Here is a 22,029-nt window from a genome sequence, read left to right on the forward strand (position 1 = left end):
TTAGAGAAGCTTCAGTTGAAGTATTTGGAAGTGGACACTTGCCAGTTTTGTTACGCACATCAAGCAAAATAAACATAACACCCTGTTTCCAAAAAAGATGTGTAAAATGCAATAGAAATCTGTGAAGAATCTGTGACTTGTCTCAGACTCTTTAAACTTTATTTAGCTTTATTAACCATCTTTACTGTATTCTGTAAATATAAACACATTGTGATATCGATGGATGCAACATACTCAAAAAAGTTGGGACAGAGGCAAAATAAAAGTGAAACGTTGGTAATAGTTGATGGTGCCGTTATTGGGTAAAACTACCAATGTCAGTCTTTGCAAGCAAAGATGGGTCGTGGATTCCCACTTTGTGACAAACTTAATGAGATAATTGTGAATCTTTTCAAAAATAACATTTCTCAATGAAAGATTGCAAATAATTTAGCCACCCATCGTTTCTATGCAGGGATGCTGTCAGGTTCTCTGGTGCGAAAGAAAGTGGAAATGTGTGCTGTGGTAAGGAAAGTCCACATTTCTGCATGTTTTTGAGAAAAACAGACATCAAGCTCTCCACGCCAAAGACACAGGGACCATCTAGAGTTTTATCAGCAACAGGTGCAAAACCCAAAATCTGTCACTGTATGGGGGTAGATCAGTGACAAACTACAAAATGACTACAGAATAAAATACTTCAGGAATACCACAGGTTTTTTTTTTTTTTTTTTTTTTTTTAAATAAAGTGTTTAGGTTTTATCTGTTTTGCTACGGAGTTTGTCAACAGTTTGTTCAGTTGAACTTCAGTTTTATTATTAAAACAGCTAAAGCAATGTGAAGTGGACTAACATCTGCTGTACTCTAGCTTTCATGGCACCCTAAAACCAAATTATGCAGTAAATCATTGCGAAATAGTTTCAGCTAGATAAGGATCTGAATATCAATTTCTGGGATTGTTACAAAAGTTTGTTAAAAGGTCAGAACAGATGAGAGGTTTTGATGTGAACTGATTTACAACCCTGATAGCACACACACGTCACAGGGGCATATTCAATGGGTGTGATTTTATGGACTATCATTTATGGGGCACCTGCTATACTATATATAGCAGATGATGTTTATGAATGGGTCTTTGTCTGTTTGCACTTTTATACAACAAATTTGATATGTTCGTTGTGAATTTCAGATTTTTCCAGAAAATAAATCAATAAATACACACAGTTAAGTATACACTACCAATCAAAATTTGAGGGCAAGTTTGAAATAAATGTATAATTTATAAAAGTACATACTTTAAAAGATTTGCAATTCAAATAAATACTGTTTTTAATACAACTATTTTCAATATTGATAATAATATGAAATGCTTCTTGAGCAGAAAATTAGCACATAAATGGCCAGTTTTACTAACAACTTGTGTCAGCGCAAACTGTCTTTTGGCGTTAAAAAAGTACTGAAAATGTAATGTATGAATCAGGGCTGAAAGGTTATTTTTCCTTTCAGACACAACAAATGAATAACGCAATGTATTTTACTAAGGTTTTGCGCTCGTCAAATTACTAGTATTTTTGCTGTTATATAACACCCAAAAAAGCATGTCTTAAACTACTTTACGCTTAAAATGGCTGCATTTATTGTTGCTAAGAGGAGAAACTGCAGAGAACAAAGAGCGCGTGGTAGAAGAGAAAGGATTTTTTCCACACGTATTAATTTATTTAGAATAACATAAGATTAATTAATTAATTAATTATAAATTATTGATTATTATTAACACATTATCCTAACATATCGTTTGCCAAGACATGTTATTTTTAATTTGCTTCAGGAAATAAAAGATGACTTGGAACCCTCAACTAGGAGTCACGCAATACCAGGTCTATCAAAACTTCTAGCAAACCTTCATTTTTGGCCTTCGGTCTTTTTCAACGTGCTGTGGCTTCTTTGTTTATTTATACTTTAATTGCAAATACCCAAATTGACGCTGCACTTTGGAATTTGCGTTAGTCGATATGCAAATTAGATGTTGCGTCTGTGTTCTTTAACTTGCGCATTGTTAGTAAATATCCCACAGAAATTTCTACGCCCATCTGCACTGTTTTGGAATTGCACTCTCGCGCTAATTTGTCCTGTTTAGTAAAACTGTCCCAATAAATATTTCTAAAGGCTTGTGCGATACTGAAGACTGGAGTAATGCCTGCCGAAAATTTAGCTTTGCCATCACATAAATAAATTACATTCTATAATAGATTTATATATATATTTTATTTTAAATTGCAATAGTATTTCACAATATTACTGTTCCTCTGTAATCTTGACCAAATAAATGCAGCCCTGAGAAAACTTTCAAAAATCTCAATTTTAAATGGTAGTATATATATATATAAGTAGTAAAAGTAAAAAAAAAAAAAAAAACTTTTTATTGCTATGTCTTGTTAACATGGTGCTTGTAAATAAAAAATAAATTAAATAAATATGAATCTTCTATGTTCACAGTGACAAGTTTTACTTATAAAATATACCCACCAAACAAATAATATAATTTCTCTATTCACACTGTTACACTTTTGAGGCAAGGCTTGAAGTGTGGAGAGAGTGCCATTTTAGTTGTAGTTCTGGTTTAGTTCTCTACTGAATTATTTGTCTATTTGAGTTGACCCATCACAGTGCTGAGTGTTTAGAATAACTCCAGACGATCAAGTGCTTCCAGACACACACAGATCTGCTCTGTCATTTGGCAGAAGAAACCAAACAAACCTCAAAAAGGCTAGCAGTGAGTTCCTCCAGCTCCTGCCCCAGCTGGTCTCTCACTTTAGAAAGCCTCTCACACTCCTCGTCTTTTAACTTAAGCTCCTTCAGACACATGCAATGACATGAACAGAACATACAAATGAAAAACAGAACAGAAAAACAGGGAATGTATTTAGCGCATGACTTAAAAGGGTGGATGATACAACACTACTTTTTTGTCTTAACAAAAAACTAAAAAGTACGGTAACACTTTAGAATGATGGTCCATTAGTTAATGTTAGTAAATTTATTAATTAACATGAACAAACAATGAGCAATACATTTATTATTGTATTTATTAATCTTTGTTAACGTTAGTTAATGAAAATACAGTTATTCATTGTTAGTTAATGCTTATTCACAGTGCATTAAATAATGTTAACAAGCACAACTTTTGATTTGAATAATGCATTAGTAAATTAACATCAATTAAGATGAATAAGAGCTGTAGAAGGATTGTTTTTGCTTAGTTCATGTCAACTAAAGTAGTTAACTAACGTTAACTAATGGACCATTACTCTAAAGTGTTACCAAAAGTACTATTGGAAAAACAATAAATGTATGGTTTCTTTTTGGGCAACATTTTAATGACAACAGCAGATGCAAACAGCAAAATTTATTTATTCTGCAATAATGCAAAACACAGAAGATGGTTATCTTATTATTATGAATAATTAAGAACCAATAATAATCGAAAACCAAATCAACATATTGGAATGATTTCTGAAGAGTCAACTGACACTGAATACTAGATTAATTATTCTTAAATTGCCATTACAGGAATAAATGATATTTTAAAAATAGAATTGGAACATAAAAATCGAAAACATATGTAGAAAACATTTTACTGATAGCATTAGATTACTCTAATAACGAATAATTAGTGCAATATCAAACACTTTAAAATTCAGTTAAACTCGGACAACTATTTAAAATTCACTATTTATTTTGTAAATCCATGATATGTATACTCATTGTGTATGGAATTACATTTGGTTCAGTAAAAATGAACAAAACTATTTAAAACTGAACGTAACTTTTTCAGAAACTATGTAAAAAAATATGCCATTACAAAAGAAGAAAAACACAATGAAAATGAAAAAAAATGAACTCAGTCGCACAAATTTTACAGGCTCCTCGAATATGCTTCATTCTTTGTTAATGTTTTTCAAAGATTTTTTTTTCGCTAATCGTGGATTCTGAATGCATTGCCACAGATTTTGCTTACGATTCGCAGTTTTTCGTTTGGGGTTTTGACACAAACTTCTTGTGGGGGCGGGCTTAACAGTGATCTACTCTGATTGGATAGTGAGCATTTGATGGACAGGTCCTCTCTGACTGGGAAGTACACTCCCACTCAGTGAAGCATATTCGAAGAGCCTGTTAAATCTGTGCAACTGAGTTCATTTTTTTCATTTTCATTGTGTTTTTATTCTTTTGTAATGGCATATTTTTGAAAGTTTCTGAAAAAGTTACGTTCAGTTGTAAATAATTTCGTTCATTTTTATTGAACCAAATGTAAGTCCATATTTGTGAATGATTCATCCACATATTTTCATTTTTGTTTAATTTGGAAACAAGGGGACAAAACTAAATGTTTAATCACTGTATTTTCAGATGAAATGACTCTCTGGTGATGTATAGCAGACTTCTATCATTTAGTTTGCATAAACCCACACTTTTCTTATAATCAACTGTAAGCTCACATTTAGATGTACCTGCATCCAATCAACAACCAATTAATGAAATCAAGTCTCCCATTTTTATGTTTGATTATCAGTTTCGATTAAATGTAGATCGCATCATGTGAGAAAAGATCTGTTGCGATCTCCGTTATGTTGCAACTTTAAAATGTCATGGAAACAATTAGTCTGACAGAAATCTTTCCAGTCCAGTCTTACAAACTTAAACTGATAAACTTCACCCTTTGCACTAATAAACTTCATCCATTGGACAATGTGCATACTTTTAAAAAAGACAAAGATGACATGTATTTAATTATGCAAAACCGGCTGAAGCATGCTTAAAAAAAGAAAAACCTTAACAGACTAATGTACAGTCGTGGCCAAAAGTTTTGAGAATTACATAAATATTAGTATTCAAAAAGTTTGCTGCTAAACTGCTTTTACATCTTTGTTTCAGTTGTTTCTGTGATGTACTGAAATATAATTACAAGCACTTCATACGTTTCAAAGGCTTTTATCGACAATTACATGACATTTTTGCAAAGAGTCAGTATTTGCAGTGTTGGCCCTTCTTTTTCAGGACCTCTGCAATTCGACTGGGCATGCTCTCAATCAACTTCTGGGCCAAATCCTGACTGATAGCAACCCATTCTTTCATAATCACTTCTTGGAGTTTGTCAGAATTAGTGGGTTTTTGTTTGTCCACCCGCCTCTTGAGGATTGACCACAAGTTCTCAATGGGAAATTTCAACATTCGGGTCCCCGAGCCACTTAGTTATCACTTTTGCCTTATGGCACGGTGCTCCATCGTGCTGGAAAATGCATTGTTCTTCACCAAACTGTCGTTGGATTGTTGGAAGAAGTTGCTGTTGGAGGGTGTTTTGGTACCTTTCTTTATTCATGGATGTGTTTTTAGGCAGAATTGTGAGAGAGCCCACTCCCTTGGATGAGAAGCAACCCCACACATGAATGGTGTCAGGATGCTTTACTGTTGGCATGACACAGGACTGATGTAAGCGCTCACCTTTTCTTCTCCGGACAAGCCTTTTTCCAGATGCCCCAAACAATCGGAAAGGGGCTTCATCGGAGAATATGACTTTGCCCCAGTCCTCAGCAGTCCATTCACTATACTTTCTACAGAAGATCAATCTGTCCCTGATGTTTTTTTTTGGAGAGAAGTGGCTTCTTTGCTGCCCTTCTTGACACCAGGCCATCTTCCAAAAGTCTTTAATTTTCATGGCAAAGAAGGACTATGCAATTCATCTGATCACTCTTCATAACATTCTGGAGTATATGCAAATTGCTATTATAAAAACTTAAGCAGCAACTTTTCCAATTTCCAATATTTATGTAATTCTCAAAACTTTTGGCCACGACTGTATAACAAACATTTTTTGTGCCCACAATAAATCTGAATTTCCACCCTGGTAGAAAATTTAGAGCGGTGACTGAGTGAAACAGAAAAACTAAATAACAATCCTTTATCAAATGCACCAATTCACCATTTTTGGTTGAAAACCTTGCGTTTATATTTAGGAAGCGGTTGTTGTGCAGCATTTGTTGAACAAATTTCTCTCTTCACAAAACGACTCTTTTGTGGATGTGCTGAGCTGCTTTATTCAGATCATGTCACAATATTTCATAAATACTGATAATGACATGGTTTTTCCATAAAGGAAAAGGACATTAAGCACCACTGGCGGTTCCTCACTCCATGTCATGTCCACTTTTGACTATCAGCATGAAACCTGGTCTACTCTGCAGCTTATTTTGGCCCAGAAACATCCACTTGGATAAGAAAATAATGATATAACCAGACAAACCTTTGTTTGAAATGCCATTTAGGGGCAGAACTGTCTTATTGAAGATACCATAATATAAAATTGATATAAAAAATAAAAAAAGTTGTTATTACGTAGTTTTCTTTTAGCATGCACGTGCTTTCGCTGAACGTAATCAGAGTTATTTGCGTTCAGTAGACAAAGCAAGCATGCAGAACATAAACAATGCTCATTACACTGATTACGTTCTGGGGTACTCTCCAAAAAGGCGGAAGACGGTAACTTGGGGAGAAGAATTACTGAATAAATTAAGTTACCTTAATTCCTCATATAAAAACCGGTAGTCAAATAAACGCCGGGCCTCTTATAGCGGCCGGGGGCGTGGTCAACACGGACAGATAAAGGGTGGTCTTAAATAAAGGCCGGGGGAAATTTGTGCAGCAGAGCCAGATAACGAACGTACACGCCCACTGCCGGAGCGTTTCTCGTTCTCGAGTCAAGAACCGGTTGCATTGGTTTTCTGATCACCAGTACACTGAACCAAAAACCGTTTCTTTCGGACGCGTCCGATTCGAGAACTGAGGAGCTGATGATACTGCGCATGTGTGATTCAGCGTGAAGCAGACTGACACAGAGCGAGTCTGAACCAAACTGATTCTTTTGGTGATTGATTCTGAACTGATTCTGTGCTAATGTTATGATCTCTGTCCACTGGAACGCTATTGCTTTTAATTTAAAACAGGTTATTTAAAACAATTACTTATCAAACAGATGGAATTAGAAATAAAGGCCTGCCTCTAATAAAAGCCTGCTTCAAATAAAAGCCTGTTACCTTCTGCAGTTCAGGTAAATAAAGGCCCCTGCTTTTATTTGAGGAATTACGGTATTATTGTTTACTTTGCACACAAAAAGTATTCTCGTAGCTTCGTAAAATTATGGTTGAACCGATGTCCTTGCTACGTTTCTGTGTGCTGATTGTGGTGATATTCCTGCTGTCTATGGAGGGTCAGAGAGCTCTCAGATTTCATCAAAAATATCTTAAATTGTGTTCCGAAGAAGAACAAAGGTCTTATGGGTTTGGAATGGCGTGTGTAATTAAAAAAATTTGGGGCAAACTATCCCTTTAATATACAAAACACGCTGCTGCATTAAAGAGTGCCAAAACAACATTTTTTTTTATAAATTTGACAGAATTTGTAAGTTGAGACTTTGTTTCACGTCTCAAATAGCAATGTTTAGTGAAGTTTTGTTCATCAGCTGAAAGCAGCATAGACTAAATAATCGATTGCTTAATCAAAATGAGAATTATTCAAAAAGGATAATTCACCCGTTTTAACCCAGCACTAGATATCTGTTCTGTCCTAACCAGAGGCAAGTGATAAAAGGTGTATTTTCAGAGTCTGAAAATTTGTTTGCGATGTGTGTAATTTCTCATTTGTTTCGGTTAAATGCATTTGCTAAATGAATAAATGGTAGATTTTAGATCTGTGAATGTTGTTGGGTTAGTGTCTCACCCGTTGTGCTTTGGTGAGCTCCTCCTTTAGCTTCTCGTTGCCTTTCTCTCTGACCTCCATAACTGATGGACTTCTGAGACGGGACAGACTGTCTGCGCTCAGGCCCAGAACATCTTCTCCATCAGCTGATTGGACGTTGCCATCCACTGCATCCACTGCAGGATCATTTCCACTGTGGAGGAAAAACATCAATTTGATTTAGGAACTTTCTCTAAAAACAGCTTTTATTGAAACTAAGGTGAGGAATATTTTATGGATAACTTTCCATAAAAGTAAGAATTGTCCATTTTGATTTCATGAGGACTTAAACTACATCAGACCATCACAGATAAAAAGTTATTTGAATATATTATAAAACGTAATCTATTATTGTGACACAAAGCTGAATTTTCAGCATTACTCCAATCTTTAGTGTGACATGATCTTTCAGAAGACATACTAATAAAAACCCATATTTGCTACTCACTTACATTGGTGCTCAGTTATTAATGTTTTTTATTACGATCAATGTTAAAAAAACAGTTTCAGCTGCTTAATATTTTGTGGATTTGTTTTTTCAGGATTAACTGCTGAGTAAAACGTTTAAAAGCTTATCTGCTGAATAAAAACATTAATTTCTGGTTGGAAATGCTTTTGCATCACTTTTGTTTAATATGAGTCATTCACTTGATCACTTCTCATGTCATTTCAACCCTGTACGACATAACTTTCTACTCTGCAGCATAAAAGCAGATATTTTTAACGATACTGGCAGCCAAACACATTTTTGGACCAATGACTTGGTATTTTATAAAAAAAAAAAAAAAAACTTTCTTAAAATATCTTCTTTTATGTTCCATTAAAGAAGAAAAAAAGTCTGAGCTTTAGAGTGACATGAGGTGTATTATACACATACACACGCACACATATATAGTTGGTTACTGAAATTAAATTAGAATTGGGCTACTTTTACACTGTTGCCACAGGTTGTTTTTTAGTCCACAAGTTAAAGCAATCTCCCTAGAACACAATTTTGATGAAAGAGACCCCTGACTGAGTGGAAAACCATGGAAAATGTTTGCTTGTTTTTAATATTGACTTTGTTTCCCAGACCTGGCAACCTGAAGTGTTCACCTGCTGTTTGTGGAGTCTTACCCGCCATTGAGGAAGTCCTCTGTGCCCAGTTGACGGGGGGTCGAGTACACGGGCTGGGTGGGCAGCTGGTCAGCTCTGAAAGCATTAGGTGCATTCTGGCTAGAAGTCAAAGAGTGTGTGCGGTACAGTGTGCTGGGGGGAGCATTGTGTTTTGGTGGGCTCGGGTCTACAATGCCATGAAGATCTGGGGTGGTGGGTGACGCCAGGTTCACCTCATGGAAACCTTCGAGTGGTTCACTGGCCATAGCCGCAAATATCTTCATACAGTGATCTGTGCAAACATCAGGAGAATAGGTAGTTCAATAACAAGAGTAAATAAAAGCAAAATCCAATGACTATGACCAAAACCATCTCATTAGGACACACACAATTACATATTTTGAAAAAAGATTTGTCAGCGCTAATAGCTAACTTTCCCTGAATGATTATGTCTGTTTAATATAATGGTAAAAATTTGTACAATAAGGTTTGGTTTTATTTGTTAACATTAGTGGTGAGTGACCAAGATCTTTTTCAGTTTGTCACAGTAACGATATAGATCAAAATATAGTTATTTTTTATATAAAATAAAGTCCTTATGATATCAAAAAATTTTATACCATAAGATATTTCTATTATATATATATATATATATATATTACATATTTCTTTTTATTACAGTTACAAGAGAGATTTTCTCTCTTCTATTGTTTGTTTAACAGACAGCAGGAATATTAGGCTGCTGTCACTTTAAGAGCTGCCTGGATCCAATATACTGTTACACGTTTTTTTTTTTCAGCTGTTTTCTTTTTGCTTTTACTTAATAATAATAATAATAAACTATTTTATAAAGCGCCTTTAAAAGCAGCTTCTCAAAATGCTGAACACAGTGCAGAGATTCTAACACTGGAGTAATATGAGTTAAGATCCTAGCAGCTGAATTTTGTACATATTGCAATTTATTAAGTGTATATTTAGAAGCTCCAGCTAAAAGAGCATTACGATAGTATAACCATGAGGCAGCAAAGGAATTTATCAGCATTTTCGCGATTGTAGAAAATATTACATAGGACGTAATCTTGCACAGATCTGTCCATTGATCCATGCAGTGCGAGCTCTGAAACATTGTGGTGTTTTGTTCTGCTTTCAGTGCATTTGACTTCCAATATGTACGAATGAACACTGGTTCTCTCGCACTCAGTTATGTTGCTTCTGCCGGCTGTTTATTGCTGTAGATTTGCAATGCAGAGAGACGTATATGCGATGCCCCCTCTTCTAAGAACAAGAACAATATTTCATCTTGTAAAAAGGGCCATAATAGGTGCCCTTTAACTAATATTTACAAAGGTAAAAAATGCAGTAAATATATTGCTCCATGATAGGTCATGTTAGATAATGTATTAACTAATGTTTACCAAATGTGACCTTATAGTAAAGTGTTACCTACATAATTGTGTTTAATATCGCTGGACAAAGCACTGCACAGAATGACCCCAGAATATTATTATACATTAAAGGAACACTCCATTATATTTGAAAAAAGGCTCATTTTCCAACTCAAATAAAGTTTAAACAGTTGTGTTTTAACATTTTTGAATCCATTCAGCTGATCTGCGGGGCTGGCGGTAGCTCTTTTAGCTTAGCTTAACTTAGCATAGATAATTGAATCTGATTAGACCGTTAACATCTCGCTCAAAAATGACAAAAGAGTTTCAATATTTTTCCTATTTAAAACTTGACTCTTCTGTAGTTATATTGTGTACTAATGTACTGGCTGCTATGGCTAGGAACTAGGGCTGCACGATATTGGGAAAAAATGACATTGCGATATTTTATTTTTCTGCGATATATATTGCGATATGAAATCTAATTTTTCCTTACAAACAAAAATGGGGTGAGCAAACTTACATTCTCATTTTAAATGATTTAAACATCAGAGTATTATTTAAATTAGAGTAAATTATTTGTTTGTCACTTTAGGATATGGTTTGAATTGTTAACATATTAACTAGCATGATCTTACCACGAGCAATACTTTTGTTACAATATTTATAAATCTTAAAAACACAGCTGTTCATTGTTTGGTAATGTTACTTTACAGTGCATTAACTATGTTTACAAATACTGTACAACTTTTGATTTCAACAATGAAGGCTATAGCCTAAATGTTGAGTTGATGTTGAAATGTGAGTTCAGTGTTGGACAGGTCAGTTGTTTAAACCATTCATTAAATTGAATCGGTTCAAATGAATCATTAGTTCGCTATTCAGACGCGTTGTGTAATTATCTCTGCAGTTTAGGATACTGCACAAGATTTGGCAACACAGAAAACATTTTATCACTGGATAGTGATGTTCGACACCATTGTGTCAATTGATTTTGATTAATATGCGCGAGGGAAAGAGAGCAAGACAGCGCTCCTGTTGTTTGAAGAAGGTGAAGGTGAGCGTGCGCGAGCGGCCGGGGCTCGCTCTCTCTCGCGCTCTCTCTCTGCTCGTTCTTATATGCGCCCTGTTAAACTGACAGGACTAAAAAACACATGCAAATGATAAACTTTCACTCTATGATGGTTAAGCTGTGCAATTAATCCGCGAATCACATTCGTCAAGGGCCGGGGAGCAGCTGGCCCGTACGGCTAATGAATAACGCATCAACTATGACAGCCTACATCGCACATCCTGCGATGTGACTATCTTGGATTCATACATTGCGATATCGATGCTTAAACGATACATCGTGCAGCCCTACTAGGAACTAACATTAGTACACTATGTAACTACAGAAGAGAAGTTTTAAATAGGAAAAATATCAAACTCTTTGGTAATTTTGGAGTGAGATGCTAACGGTCTAATCAGATTCAATGATCTATGCTAAGCTAAGCTGAAAGGGCTACCCCCAGACCTGGAGATTGGCTGAATAGATTCAAAAACGGTAAAAAAAAAAAAGGTAAAAAACAACTGTTTAAATCCAGGGGAGTTAGCCTATTTTCAAAATAGTGGAGTGTTCCTTCAGATCATAACCTGTAGAAACATTATTATAACAGGAGAGAAATGTGAACATACCATTGTGATGAAGTGATGTGTAAAGCTTTAGAACACAAGTCAGCAGGAAGAGCAGAACAAAATTTCTCCTCATAAACCGCGTCTGGTTCCTGATTTGTCTTCACCTACAGACACACAAAACAAGAATAAAAACGTGACGTGATGTAACGTGACATACGTTATGGTGAGCCATACTCGGAATTCGTGCTCTTCATTTAACCCATCCAAAGTGCACACACTCAGCAGTGAACACACACACACACACACTGTGAACACACACCCGGAGCAGTGGGCAGCCATTTATGCTGTGGCACCCGGGGAGCAGTTGTGGGTCGGTGCCTTGCTCAAGGACACCTCAGGTGTGGTATTGAGGGTGGAGGGAGCACTGTACATTCACTCCTCCCACCACAGAAGAATAAAAAGTAAGTAAAGCCCAGAAATAATGGCAGAATTATGAGCAAAATAAAAGAAATCTGAGGATAAATTACAATGACCACTCACATTTAAATGGATAGTTCACCCAAAAATTTAAATTCTGTCACCAATTAGGCTACTTACCTTCATGTCGTTTTTAAACCAATAAGAGTTCAAAACACAAATAAACTAATTTTTTATGAAACAAAAATCACTGTGCCTATATTGATAGTCCATTTAACCAAAAGTTTGTGAAAGGGCCCTTTAACCTGTGTCAGAAGAAATTTTAACACTCATTTGTAAGCAGAAATTCCATTTACCACATATGATGAGCTCCACGTATGTGTACTAATAAATGTTTATAAAGTATGTGAGTAACTAAATTAATTCTATTCATCATACAAAGGGATTATGTCTCGGAAGACTTGGATTAAACAGCTCACTTCATATGGATTACTTTTACAATGCCTTTTTGAAGTGTCAAAGTTTCGGAGGAATGGACTTTCAACAGAAGGACAGAAATTTCATGTCATGTATTTTAATAAAAATACCTTCATTTGTGTTTCAAAGTTGCGTGAAAGTCTTTCTGGTTTGGAATGACATGAAGATGAGTAAATGATTATAGTAATTACACAACCACAACACAGAAGGAAGTATAGGAATGTAATCACAAAATGATGTGATACCAATGAAAACACTTTTATGAGCTTGTTCTATATCTAAAGTCCAGCTCTGCTGATTCTAGACATTCATCATTCATCTTCTTCCGATGTAAGCTCGATAAAATTATAATGGTGTAAGTTCCTGAAAAACATCAATTCAGTTCAGTGCGTCAAAATGTTTCATTAATCATGTATGCCATAAAATGAATAAACTCAGTATTTAGGGAACACTATGTGCATAAGCATATATATAGGCATTAGCGTTCAAATTCTGGGAGTGTGTTGTACTAATGGACACTAATAAACTGAACAGATATCTGATAGGCTGGATCTGTTCACTCATCAAATATTGAGTCCTGCTGCTTCTGGAAGCAGTCCAGCTTATCTACACAAGCTCTTACTTTCCCCAGTGGAAAATCACTAGTTATCTGTAGCACAAGTGTTTATGACCTGTTGAATGTATCATGCGTTGCTCCACGGACAGTGACAGCCTTCATCACAGGCTTTTGTAAGACACAGAGGTGGACATGCGTACCTTTGATCATTAATCAAATTCATTGAATCGTTACATGAAAAGATTCTTTTTACAAATTTACAACACTTCACACCAATCAAAAATGCAAAAGTGCCAAAATAAAACATCCTCATTTTAAGCATTGCAATTGGTTATGGAGGAGATTTTTTGGTGTAGACTTCTGCATTTCCATCATTTAGGGTCGTAAAAATTAGAGCTCGACCGATATGGGTTTTTGGGGGCCGATGTCGATATTAGGGAGTAAAAAAAGCAGGGGCCGGTTTATGCAGGAAGCATAGCTTTTCCTATTATATATATATATATATATATGAATTATTATTTTAGGTTCAAGTGTGTGTAAGGATTTGGAAACAAGCAGAGTATGGCGGTTTCTAAAAAAAAAAGCAATGCCATCTGCTGTTCAAAACTAAGCTCAGAATCGATTCAAGAAAAAATTGCAATGATTTCGAAAAATGCTGAATCATTTCTCAATTCGCGATGCATAGATTTATTTTCCCAGCCCTACTGACCTGTTTTTTATTTATTCATAAAAAAAAACAATTCCATGAAATTCCACATTATACAGTAATTTCCATTTTTATGACTGGATTCCCAATTCGGTCCATGACTTCTGGCATCGCGGAAATCATAGGGCCCTACTAATTTATCAAACAAATATGAAAAGATGTTCTTAAGAAAATATTAAATTGAACCTAGGAGCTTCTTACAAACTTCTAAGAATTTAGCATAAAAAAAATCTCTTAACTTCTTTCTTAAGATTATCATGAATCTGGCCCCTGATGAACTAACAGTCAAAGTTATCAGATAAATGTTGGTTAGTAGCCTCTATCCATTGATTTTCCATTGGTGCTGTCACATGTAGCAACCTTGAAACATGTACAAATCACACTAACAGTGTCTGTTTATGGGTTGTCACAGGGTGGCTTTAGATCATCTTGAGTAACCAATGCCGGGTGAACACACTCACCTACGTCTGACTGCACAATATGAGTTTATGCCTCCAGAAGATGGAGACAGTACAGTATTTGTAATACTTAGACTAAATTAATACTGTAGTCTGTGGACTTTTCTGTTAGTGTGTGCAGCTCAACACATGTTGTGGAGCTTAATGTTGGTTACTATCTTAATGTGGTTTGTGTGTCTGTTAAAGAAAATAGCATAGATCACAGAGACCGCAGGATTCTTTTCACAGCAGACAAGAAAAATACATAGAAACTGCACAGACCCAACTTAACTGCATGTAAATCACCCTTAATGTCCAAGCAAACACACAGGAATATGCTAGCAACCACCAACACTCTAGCAACCTCATGGTAACACGCAGCAATGTCCCGTCAACCAGGGACGTGCCAGTATGTTAAAAACAGACTAGTCAGTGGGTTCATGAAAGCACTGTATAATTAGTCTTGATCCTGGATCTGACTCATTTTTTAGCAGGTGTTCAATAGTGATTCACTAAAATATAACTCTTTGGACAAAACCAAAACCTCTAGACCATCTGTGTCGAAGCAAACATGTTACTATAAAAACTGCAATATTTTTCGTCAAATAATGTGAATTAAACTAGGGATGCACAATATTATCAGACCAATATCAGAATTGGTGGATAATGGCTTTAAATGTAAATATCGGCATCAGCCTGATTTGAAAAATGATGGCGATATGTCTTGCTGATAAGAGGAATACATTTACTCACACGTGCACATTCATACAGATACATTTTTTGCACTTAAAACATTAGATAAAGCGCAAAGTGTGCGTGTTTGTGTGTGTGGGGGGGTCTTCAGATACATTTTTAGGTTGGTTTTTTTTTTTACTGCTCAAATAAATAAAAAAACGAAGTCTTAATTTGAGAGTTGAGATGCTGTAAAGGATGCAAAACAAGCACATTGGTCAAACTGTCTGTCTTTGACAAATTTACACAAGAAAACAATGGAAAATCAGTGCAAATGGCCCCCAATGGTGCAAACTGACTGCCAGTTTAAACTCAGCACACTAACTAAAAAAAGAAAATATTTAAACCTATATAAACTGGTTACCTGTTAGATAATGGCTAGTTGACAATCACAAACCCTTACTATACTGATCACTATTTCCATTTATGTATTAGATATAACAAGAACCACCCACAACACCTAAGCATCACGGCAGACAGCTTGACACAAAATGTATACAATCATTAATGGATGGAGAAGCTGTGATGAAATGGAAGACATATGTTTGATTCTAAGCTGACACATGTACATCCTCATTATTAGCCCAGCTTCGAACATCTACCCAGGAACAGGCCTGAGGTTCTTCAGATCCGTCTGAAAGCCTCCCCAAATAACAGCACTTAGGATCTGCTGTGTTCTCATGTGTATTCTTAAACTGTACAGTTAAAGGGTTCGTTCACCCAAAAGTGAAAATTATGTCATTAATAACTCACCCTTATGTCGTTCCAAACCAGTAAGACCTCCGTTTATCTTCAGAACACAGTTTAAGATATTTTAGATTTAGTCCGAGAGCTCTCAGACCCTCCATTGAAACTGTGTATACGTTATACTGTCCATGTCCAGAAAGGTAAGAAAAACATCTTCAAAGTAGTCCATGTGACATCAGAGGGTCAGTTAGAATTTTTTGAAGCATTGAAAATAAATGTTGGTCGAAAAATAGCAAAAACTACGACTTTATTCATCATTGTCTTCTCTTCCGTGTCTGTCGTGAGAGAGTTCAAAACAAAGCAGTTTGTGATATCCGGTTCGCGAACGAATCATTCGATGTAACCGGATCTTTTTGAATCAGTTCACCAAATCGAACAATACGCATTAATCCACAAATGACTTAAGCTGTTAACTTTTTTAATGTAGCTCCCTCTGAGTTCAAACAAACCAATATCCCGGAGTAATTCATTTACTCAAACAGTACACTGACTGAACTGCTGTGAAGAGAGAACTGAAGATTAAACCAGATCCAGATAATGCATCGGTTTTCGGATCACCAGTAGTTCTTTCGGACAGTTCGATTCAATAAACCGGTTGAAGAAAACGGTTCACCGGTTCTTTTGCGCTCGACGTAATGGCGTCATTGGCGATGATTGCCCTTCATTCAAGCCATCGGTTTACCCGCGCTCATAACATTAGCACAGAATCAGTTCAGAATCAATCACCAAAAGAATCAGTTCGGTTCAGACGCTTTGTGTCGGTCTGCTACACGCTGAATCACACATGCGCAGTATCATCAGCTCCTCGGTTCTTGAATCGGATGCGTCTGACAGAAACGGTTCTTGACTCGAGAACGAGTCATTATCTGGCTCAGCTCGGTGTTCATCTTCAGTTCTCTCTTCAAAGCAGTTCAGTCAGTGTACTGTTTGAGTACATGAATTACTCCGGGATATTGGTTTGTTTTAACTCAGAGGGAATGTCAGCCACATTAAAAAAGTTAACAGCTTAAGCATAGCTGGCAACTCTCACGCATTCAGCGTGAGACTCACGCAATTGACCCAATTCTCATGCTCTCACGCCACACCCCCATATTCTCACGCAAAGCAACTCGCAGAGAGACCAGACAGACAGTTTAGTTAGTTTTTTTTTTGTGACAATTGTGAGGGAAATACACAATTTATTCCCATAAACTGTGTAGTCAGCCGTTCTCCTTGTGAACGCTGGCAGGTCAGTGAGTTACAGGGCGCTTCTTGTCTCCATCCATTTTAGGCTAGTAACTAATAGGCCGTTGCGGTTATATACTGTAGTTTATATAGAATTAAGTTAGCATTAGCAGAGTTGTTTGTAGCAGCAGCACTGAGCAGTTATTTTACACAACTTTATCATAAAAAACAGTATCTGGACATGCCTAGTAACGTTAGGGCTGTCAAAAAAAAAAAAAAAAAAAGATTTTCGAATATTCGTCAAATTTTAAATAAAAATCCACATTTTTAGGTGTGCGTTAAGGAGGCTGCTTTAAGGCCCTGCCCGGGTATACTTCACATTCCAAGCTTTCCAAAGGCGGATGAGCTTGACACGCAGTACCACTTCTGTCTCATCATTCACCTCGTGCATGCACTGTTGTACGTCTCATAAATTGCCTGCACACGGGCGGGGTGTGCAGCTGTCCGCGAGCCCTCTTGATGATGAAAATGACATATTGTAGCGTGGATGCAGACGGACCAAGTATATTTTGGCCTTTATCAGTGCAGCTCGAGATGCGATGACAATGTAAGTTTCATTGCATTATAATTTTCTTTTTAGCCTTTCCAGTTAAAGCCACTAGATGCAGTGCTGCAGCGACGTTCTTTCAAAATATTGCGGAAAAAAAGAACAACAATGTGGAGAAGACGTTGTTTACATCAATACCTAAATCAAGCTGTTCACATAGAATGCATTTCGCACACTCGCGTCTCTCACAAGAGAGCCGGATATTTAGAAAGCCATGTAAAATTAAAATTAACTTTTTAAAAACTTATCTCGAGAATTTATAGTGGGTTTTTTCCATCCCACTGCATCTCATGTTTTTAAATGTAAAATGGACTCTGTGATTGGTTTTCCGCGCTCTGTATTAAACTATGCATATACATGATGCTGTTTTGTTTATAGTTGGTTAAGCAACTTAATTATAATTGGTTTATACAATATTTTAAAAAAATATTATTCACTTAATAGTCATGTATTCTAATGCATTTATTAAACGTGCATTAGTAATATTTTGCTTGATGTGCCCTCTTGTGGCATCAGGATAGAAGCAAAAAGCTTCTCTTCACCGTAACTGAAATTATGCATTTTAAATTAATATAATTAATTAGAATATAATTAGAATTTTGATAATACATAATAAAAAATTCGAATTTAGTTTTTCAGCCATTTTGACAGCCCTAATGTAGTAAATGTTAGTTATTGTTTTCTAAGAACAGAATGTCAAGTCAACGACATCCCATATTAAAATTATTTTATTTATATCAATCACAACTCATCAATCATGTCCAGATATTTGATATTTGGTGGTGTCAGTATGGATAAATTTGAATTTTCTGTTATAGGATGTTATCTAAAGTGTCAGGAACAGGCAAGAAAAGAACGCTTGTATCAGCTGTCCACACTTCTGCTAATGCAAGGATTTTGTGTTTGTATTTTTTTCCATACCAAGCCACACCCCTCCATAAGCCCCTCCCCATAACAAAGCCACGCCCCTAGAATCTCACTCTAAGCTGAACTCAAAAGTTGGCAGCCCTGGCTTAAGTCATTTGTGGATTAATGCGTATTGAAGACGCGAACTGTTTAAAACAATTCAGTTCGATTTGGTGAACTGATTCAAAAAGATCCAGTTACATCATGCACACAGTTTCAATGGAGGGACTGAGAGCTCTCGGACTAAATCTATAATATCTTAAACTGTGTTCCGAAGATAAACGGAGGTCTTACTGGTTTGGAACGACATGAGGGCGAGTTATTAATTACATAATTTTCATTTTTGGGTGAACAAATGCTTTAACACCTTTGAGCTATACTGGTTTCGTCTTCTTTGGGAGATGTGGTATATGACACACTTACAACACTACAGTAGGTTATTGCAAGTGCACTGTCACCAGGACATAGATCAGGTATCAGCCTGACCTGAAGGCATTCAACCCCCACATGCGGTTTACTACACAGGGCATTGACAGGATGAGAGGCTGGACAAATTCCCTCAGCAGCTCCTCATAGCTGATACTGTTAGTACACTATAGTATGCTGCATGCATACTGTCATAAGGTTATATTAGGCTTTCAGAGGAAGGTGGGCCAGAAGTGCTGGATGCAGAACCAACACCATATTGTTTTAAAAATACATTTGCTGTCTTTGCATGTGTGTGTTTGCTAGAAGTAGAGGTGGATCAAGGTCTTAAAAACAAACGGTCATATTATTATATGTCTTCAACAGCCCTGAAGAGCAAGACATTGTAATAAAAGCACTGCAAGTGTGAACCACACCATGTCAAAGATATAAACTCCTTATGAATAATGCACCATGGCCTCATTAACATAATGACATAATACGTTTGATTTGGGTTTGATGCAGTACATAAAAGCATCAATCTTTGTTAAAAGCGCAAAATGGCTGTCTAATAATGTAAGTACACTCACAAGTCCTGAAGGGATTGTGTGTCTGTCATGTATCCCGCTCCTCCTTCAAGGAAATACACGAATATTAATACATCAACGCTTGCACGATCACACAGCTCTCCTCTCACGACGCATGTTTCTCTCGTAATAAATTAGTCTTCGGTTAACGACAGTAACCAGGGCAAGACAAAGACACAACAGAGCCACCGGCTGCCACCATCCCACTTCATTATTGCGCTGTTGGAAATACGATTCCTACTATTGCGACGGTTTGGCTTATCAATATGAATTAGATCGGGTGCCAGGCACGTTATCTAATTAATATTGATAAGATAGTACTGACCTTTGTTTATTCGTCAGCTGTACAGGGCCCGCCTACCAAAGCATTCCTTTCAGCCAATCAGAAAGGCCTAATGATTGACCACGACGTTACCTAATTAATATTTCAGGAGCCAGTTTATCATCTCGTTCACCGTAGTACGGCTGGTCCCAGTGTTGCCAGACGTACGATAATTATCGTATTTGTACGATAATCTTTACCTCTGTACGATGTACGATCAATAATGAAAAAAATCCCGTAATGTACGATAATTTCAGAATTTTATGAAAAGTTAAATGATGACAGTTGCAGTCATAGGGCTTCTTTACTCATACACTTAATCGGCTCATTACAGACACTAAATGCGTTCGTGTGCACCTCAGGGAGGGTGGTGCCCTGCTTTAAGGCCAACGAGCACTATGTTGCGGTCCATGACAGCAAGAAATCCTTCAACATCTGGCAACACGCAGTCTTCCAATGAAAGCGGCTCAGATGTGTAGTTATGAGTTAACTGCGCCACACTGCAACAGCTAAATTCCTCACTGCAACAGTTAACTGCGCCACACTGCAACAGCTAAATTCCGCGTCCAAATACACTGGACGCGACAAAGCAAATGTTAAAATCATTTTAATATGTTTTAATATGCGCCGCGACGCAGACAGTCACTGAAAATAATGGGATAGTATTTTGTTGTACTGCTTCCATCCAACCATACGGCTTATTGCTTATTGGTAATTTGCAGGCCGTGTTAAAATGTAGTTGGTTTAGAATAGATAACTCTTTTGACTCGTGTACGATAATTTTCTTCCAAATACGATAATTTTGAACTTCTGGTACGATACTTGGACATTTACAATCTGGCAACACTGGCTGGTCCTGTCAGGTTTAGGCGGAGGCTCAGACCGGCTCTCGCAAGCGCTGTTAATCGCTTCCGTGACAAAAGATGAAGATAAGGTATTAATAAACATAAAACAAGTTACTTAAATTAAGCTAAAATAAGTATAATGTCGACGCTGTGGCTGTTTGTTTGGGATTATCATTTGAACAGCAGCGCCGCGCATAGGACCATTTAAAAGTTAATCGTTGATTAAAGAGGTCATATGATGCTACTAAAAAGAACATTATTTGGTGTAATCACGTTTATGCGGTTTAAATAAAAAAAAAACACACATTTCCACATACTGTATACAGGCAAGAAGTGGTCAAGTGTTTTAAGAGAAATCCTATATTCGACTATGCCACCCGGAACACACTGGGACATAACAGCCCTAAAATAAACAGACAGACATCAGCAAGAATCACTTTATTAACATGCAATTAATAAAAAAATAAAAAAAATAAAAAAACAGGAAATCACATCACAAGACTACAACAGTAACATACGAAACCAGTACAATACAATAAAATAAAAATAAAGAGTAAAGTGGCAAGCAGAGACCCTCGAATTTCTACCCCACACTCAATACCCATGACACACACAAAAAGTTTAAACACAGCACTCCACGTGGATACACAGTACAGGGTACTATGGCCAACCCCTCCCACCTAAAACCACCCACAAAACAAAACCCAGATGAGTTCCAGACAAAATTCTTTAAACTATGACAAAACAAAGCAGAGCAGAATGCAGTCAGTTACTTGATGTTTATTAGGCTTCAATTAAAATTAATTGGAAAACCCTGAACGTGAAATTAAACCTGCCGGACATAGAACAGAAAAACAGTTATTCATAAAAAAAAGTTAAAAACATACAAACAAATGCAATACATACCAAGAAAACGGTACAATGCTACAATACACATTGTCAATCACCACACAGGATTACAACTACTTGCAGGCCCATGACTAAAAAGATAAAGTAATAAACCTCTCCATTTAACAGGCAAAAGGCATTTTTAAAATGGGGACTAACCTGAAAACTGGCACTAGCATGCATGACAGACTGAAGGATAACCCAGCTGCTAACACTCATTCAAAGAGCCACATATCTAAAAGGGGCAGTACCAAGGATGATGCATCCCAAGCAGCCAAACACGCCCCTCTTTTATATTCTCAACACAGGCACTATTAGGCTCATGAAACTTACCCAACTGGCCAACACAATGAAGTACAAACACTGATT

General features: G+C 36.6%; 1 protein-coding gene across 7 annotated transcripts in view; it reads right to left on the minus strand.

Moving 5' to 3' along the window:
• Positions 1 to 19,869, minus strand: part of LOC132105967 (rab-3A-interacting protein-like) — a 47,142-nt gene extending 27,273 nt beyond the window's left edge. For 2 of the 7 annotated variants that reach the window (XM_059511548.1, XM_059511546.1), the window contains exons 1-5: positions 19,609 to 19,868; positions 11,925 to 12,028; positions 8,884 to 9,154; positions 7,750 to 7,921; positions 2,737 to 2,832 (exon numbers count right to left, since the gene is read on the minus strand). In XM_059511548.1, coding sequence (XP_059367531.1) covers positions 2,737 to 2,832; positions 7,750 to 7,921; positions 8,884 to 9,154; positions 11,925 to 11,997 — 612 coding nt within the window. In that variant the 5' untranslated portion in view covers positions 11,998 to 12,028; positions 19,609 to 19,868. Of the gene's footprint in view, positions 1 to 2,736; positions 2,833 to 7,749; positions 7,922 to 8,883; positions 9,155 to 11,924; positions 12,029 to 19,608 lie in introns of all 7 variants that reach the window. The other 5 variants (XM_059511549.1, XM_059511547.1, XM_059511550.1 and 2 more) reach the window with 5 other exon arrangements.
• Positions 19,870 to 22,029: the final 2,160 nt, after the last annotated feature.

Source organism: Carassius carassius, chromosome 26 (assembly GCF_963082965.1).
Source record: "Carassius carassius chromosome 26, fCarCar2.1, whole genome shotgun sequence".
Taxonomy (NCBI): Eukaryota; Metazoa; Chordata; class Actinopteri; order Cypriniformes; family Cyprinidae; genus Carassius; species Carassius carassius.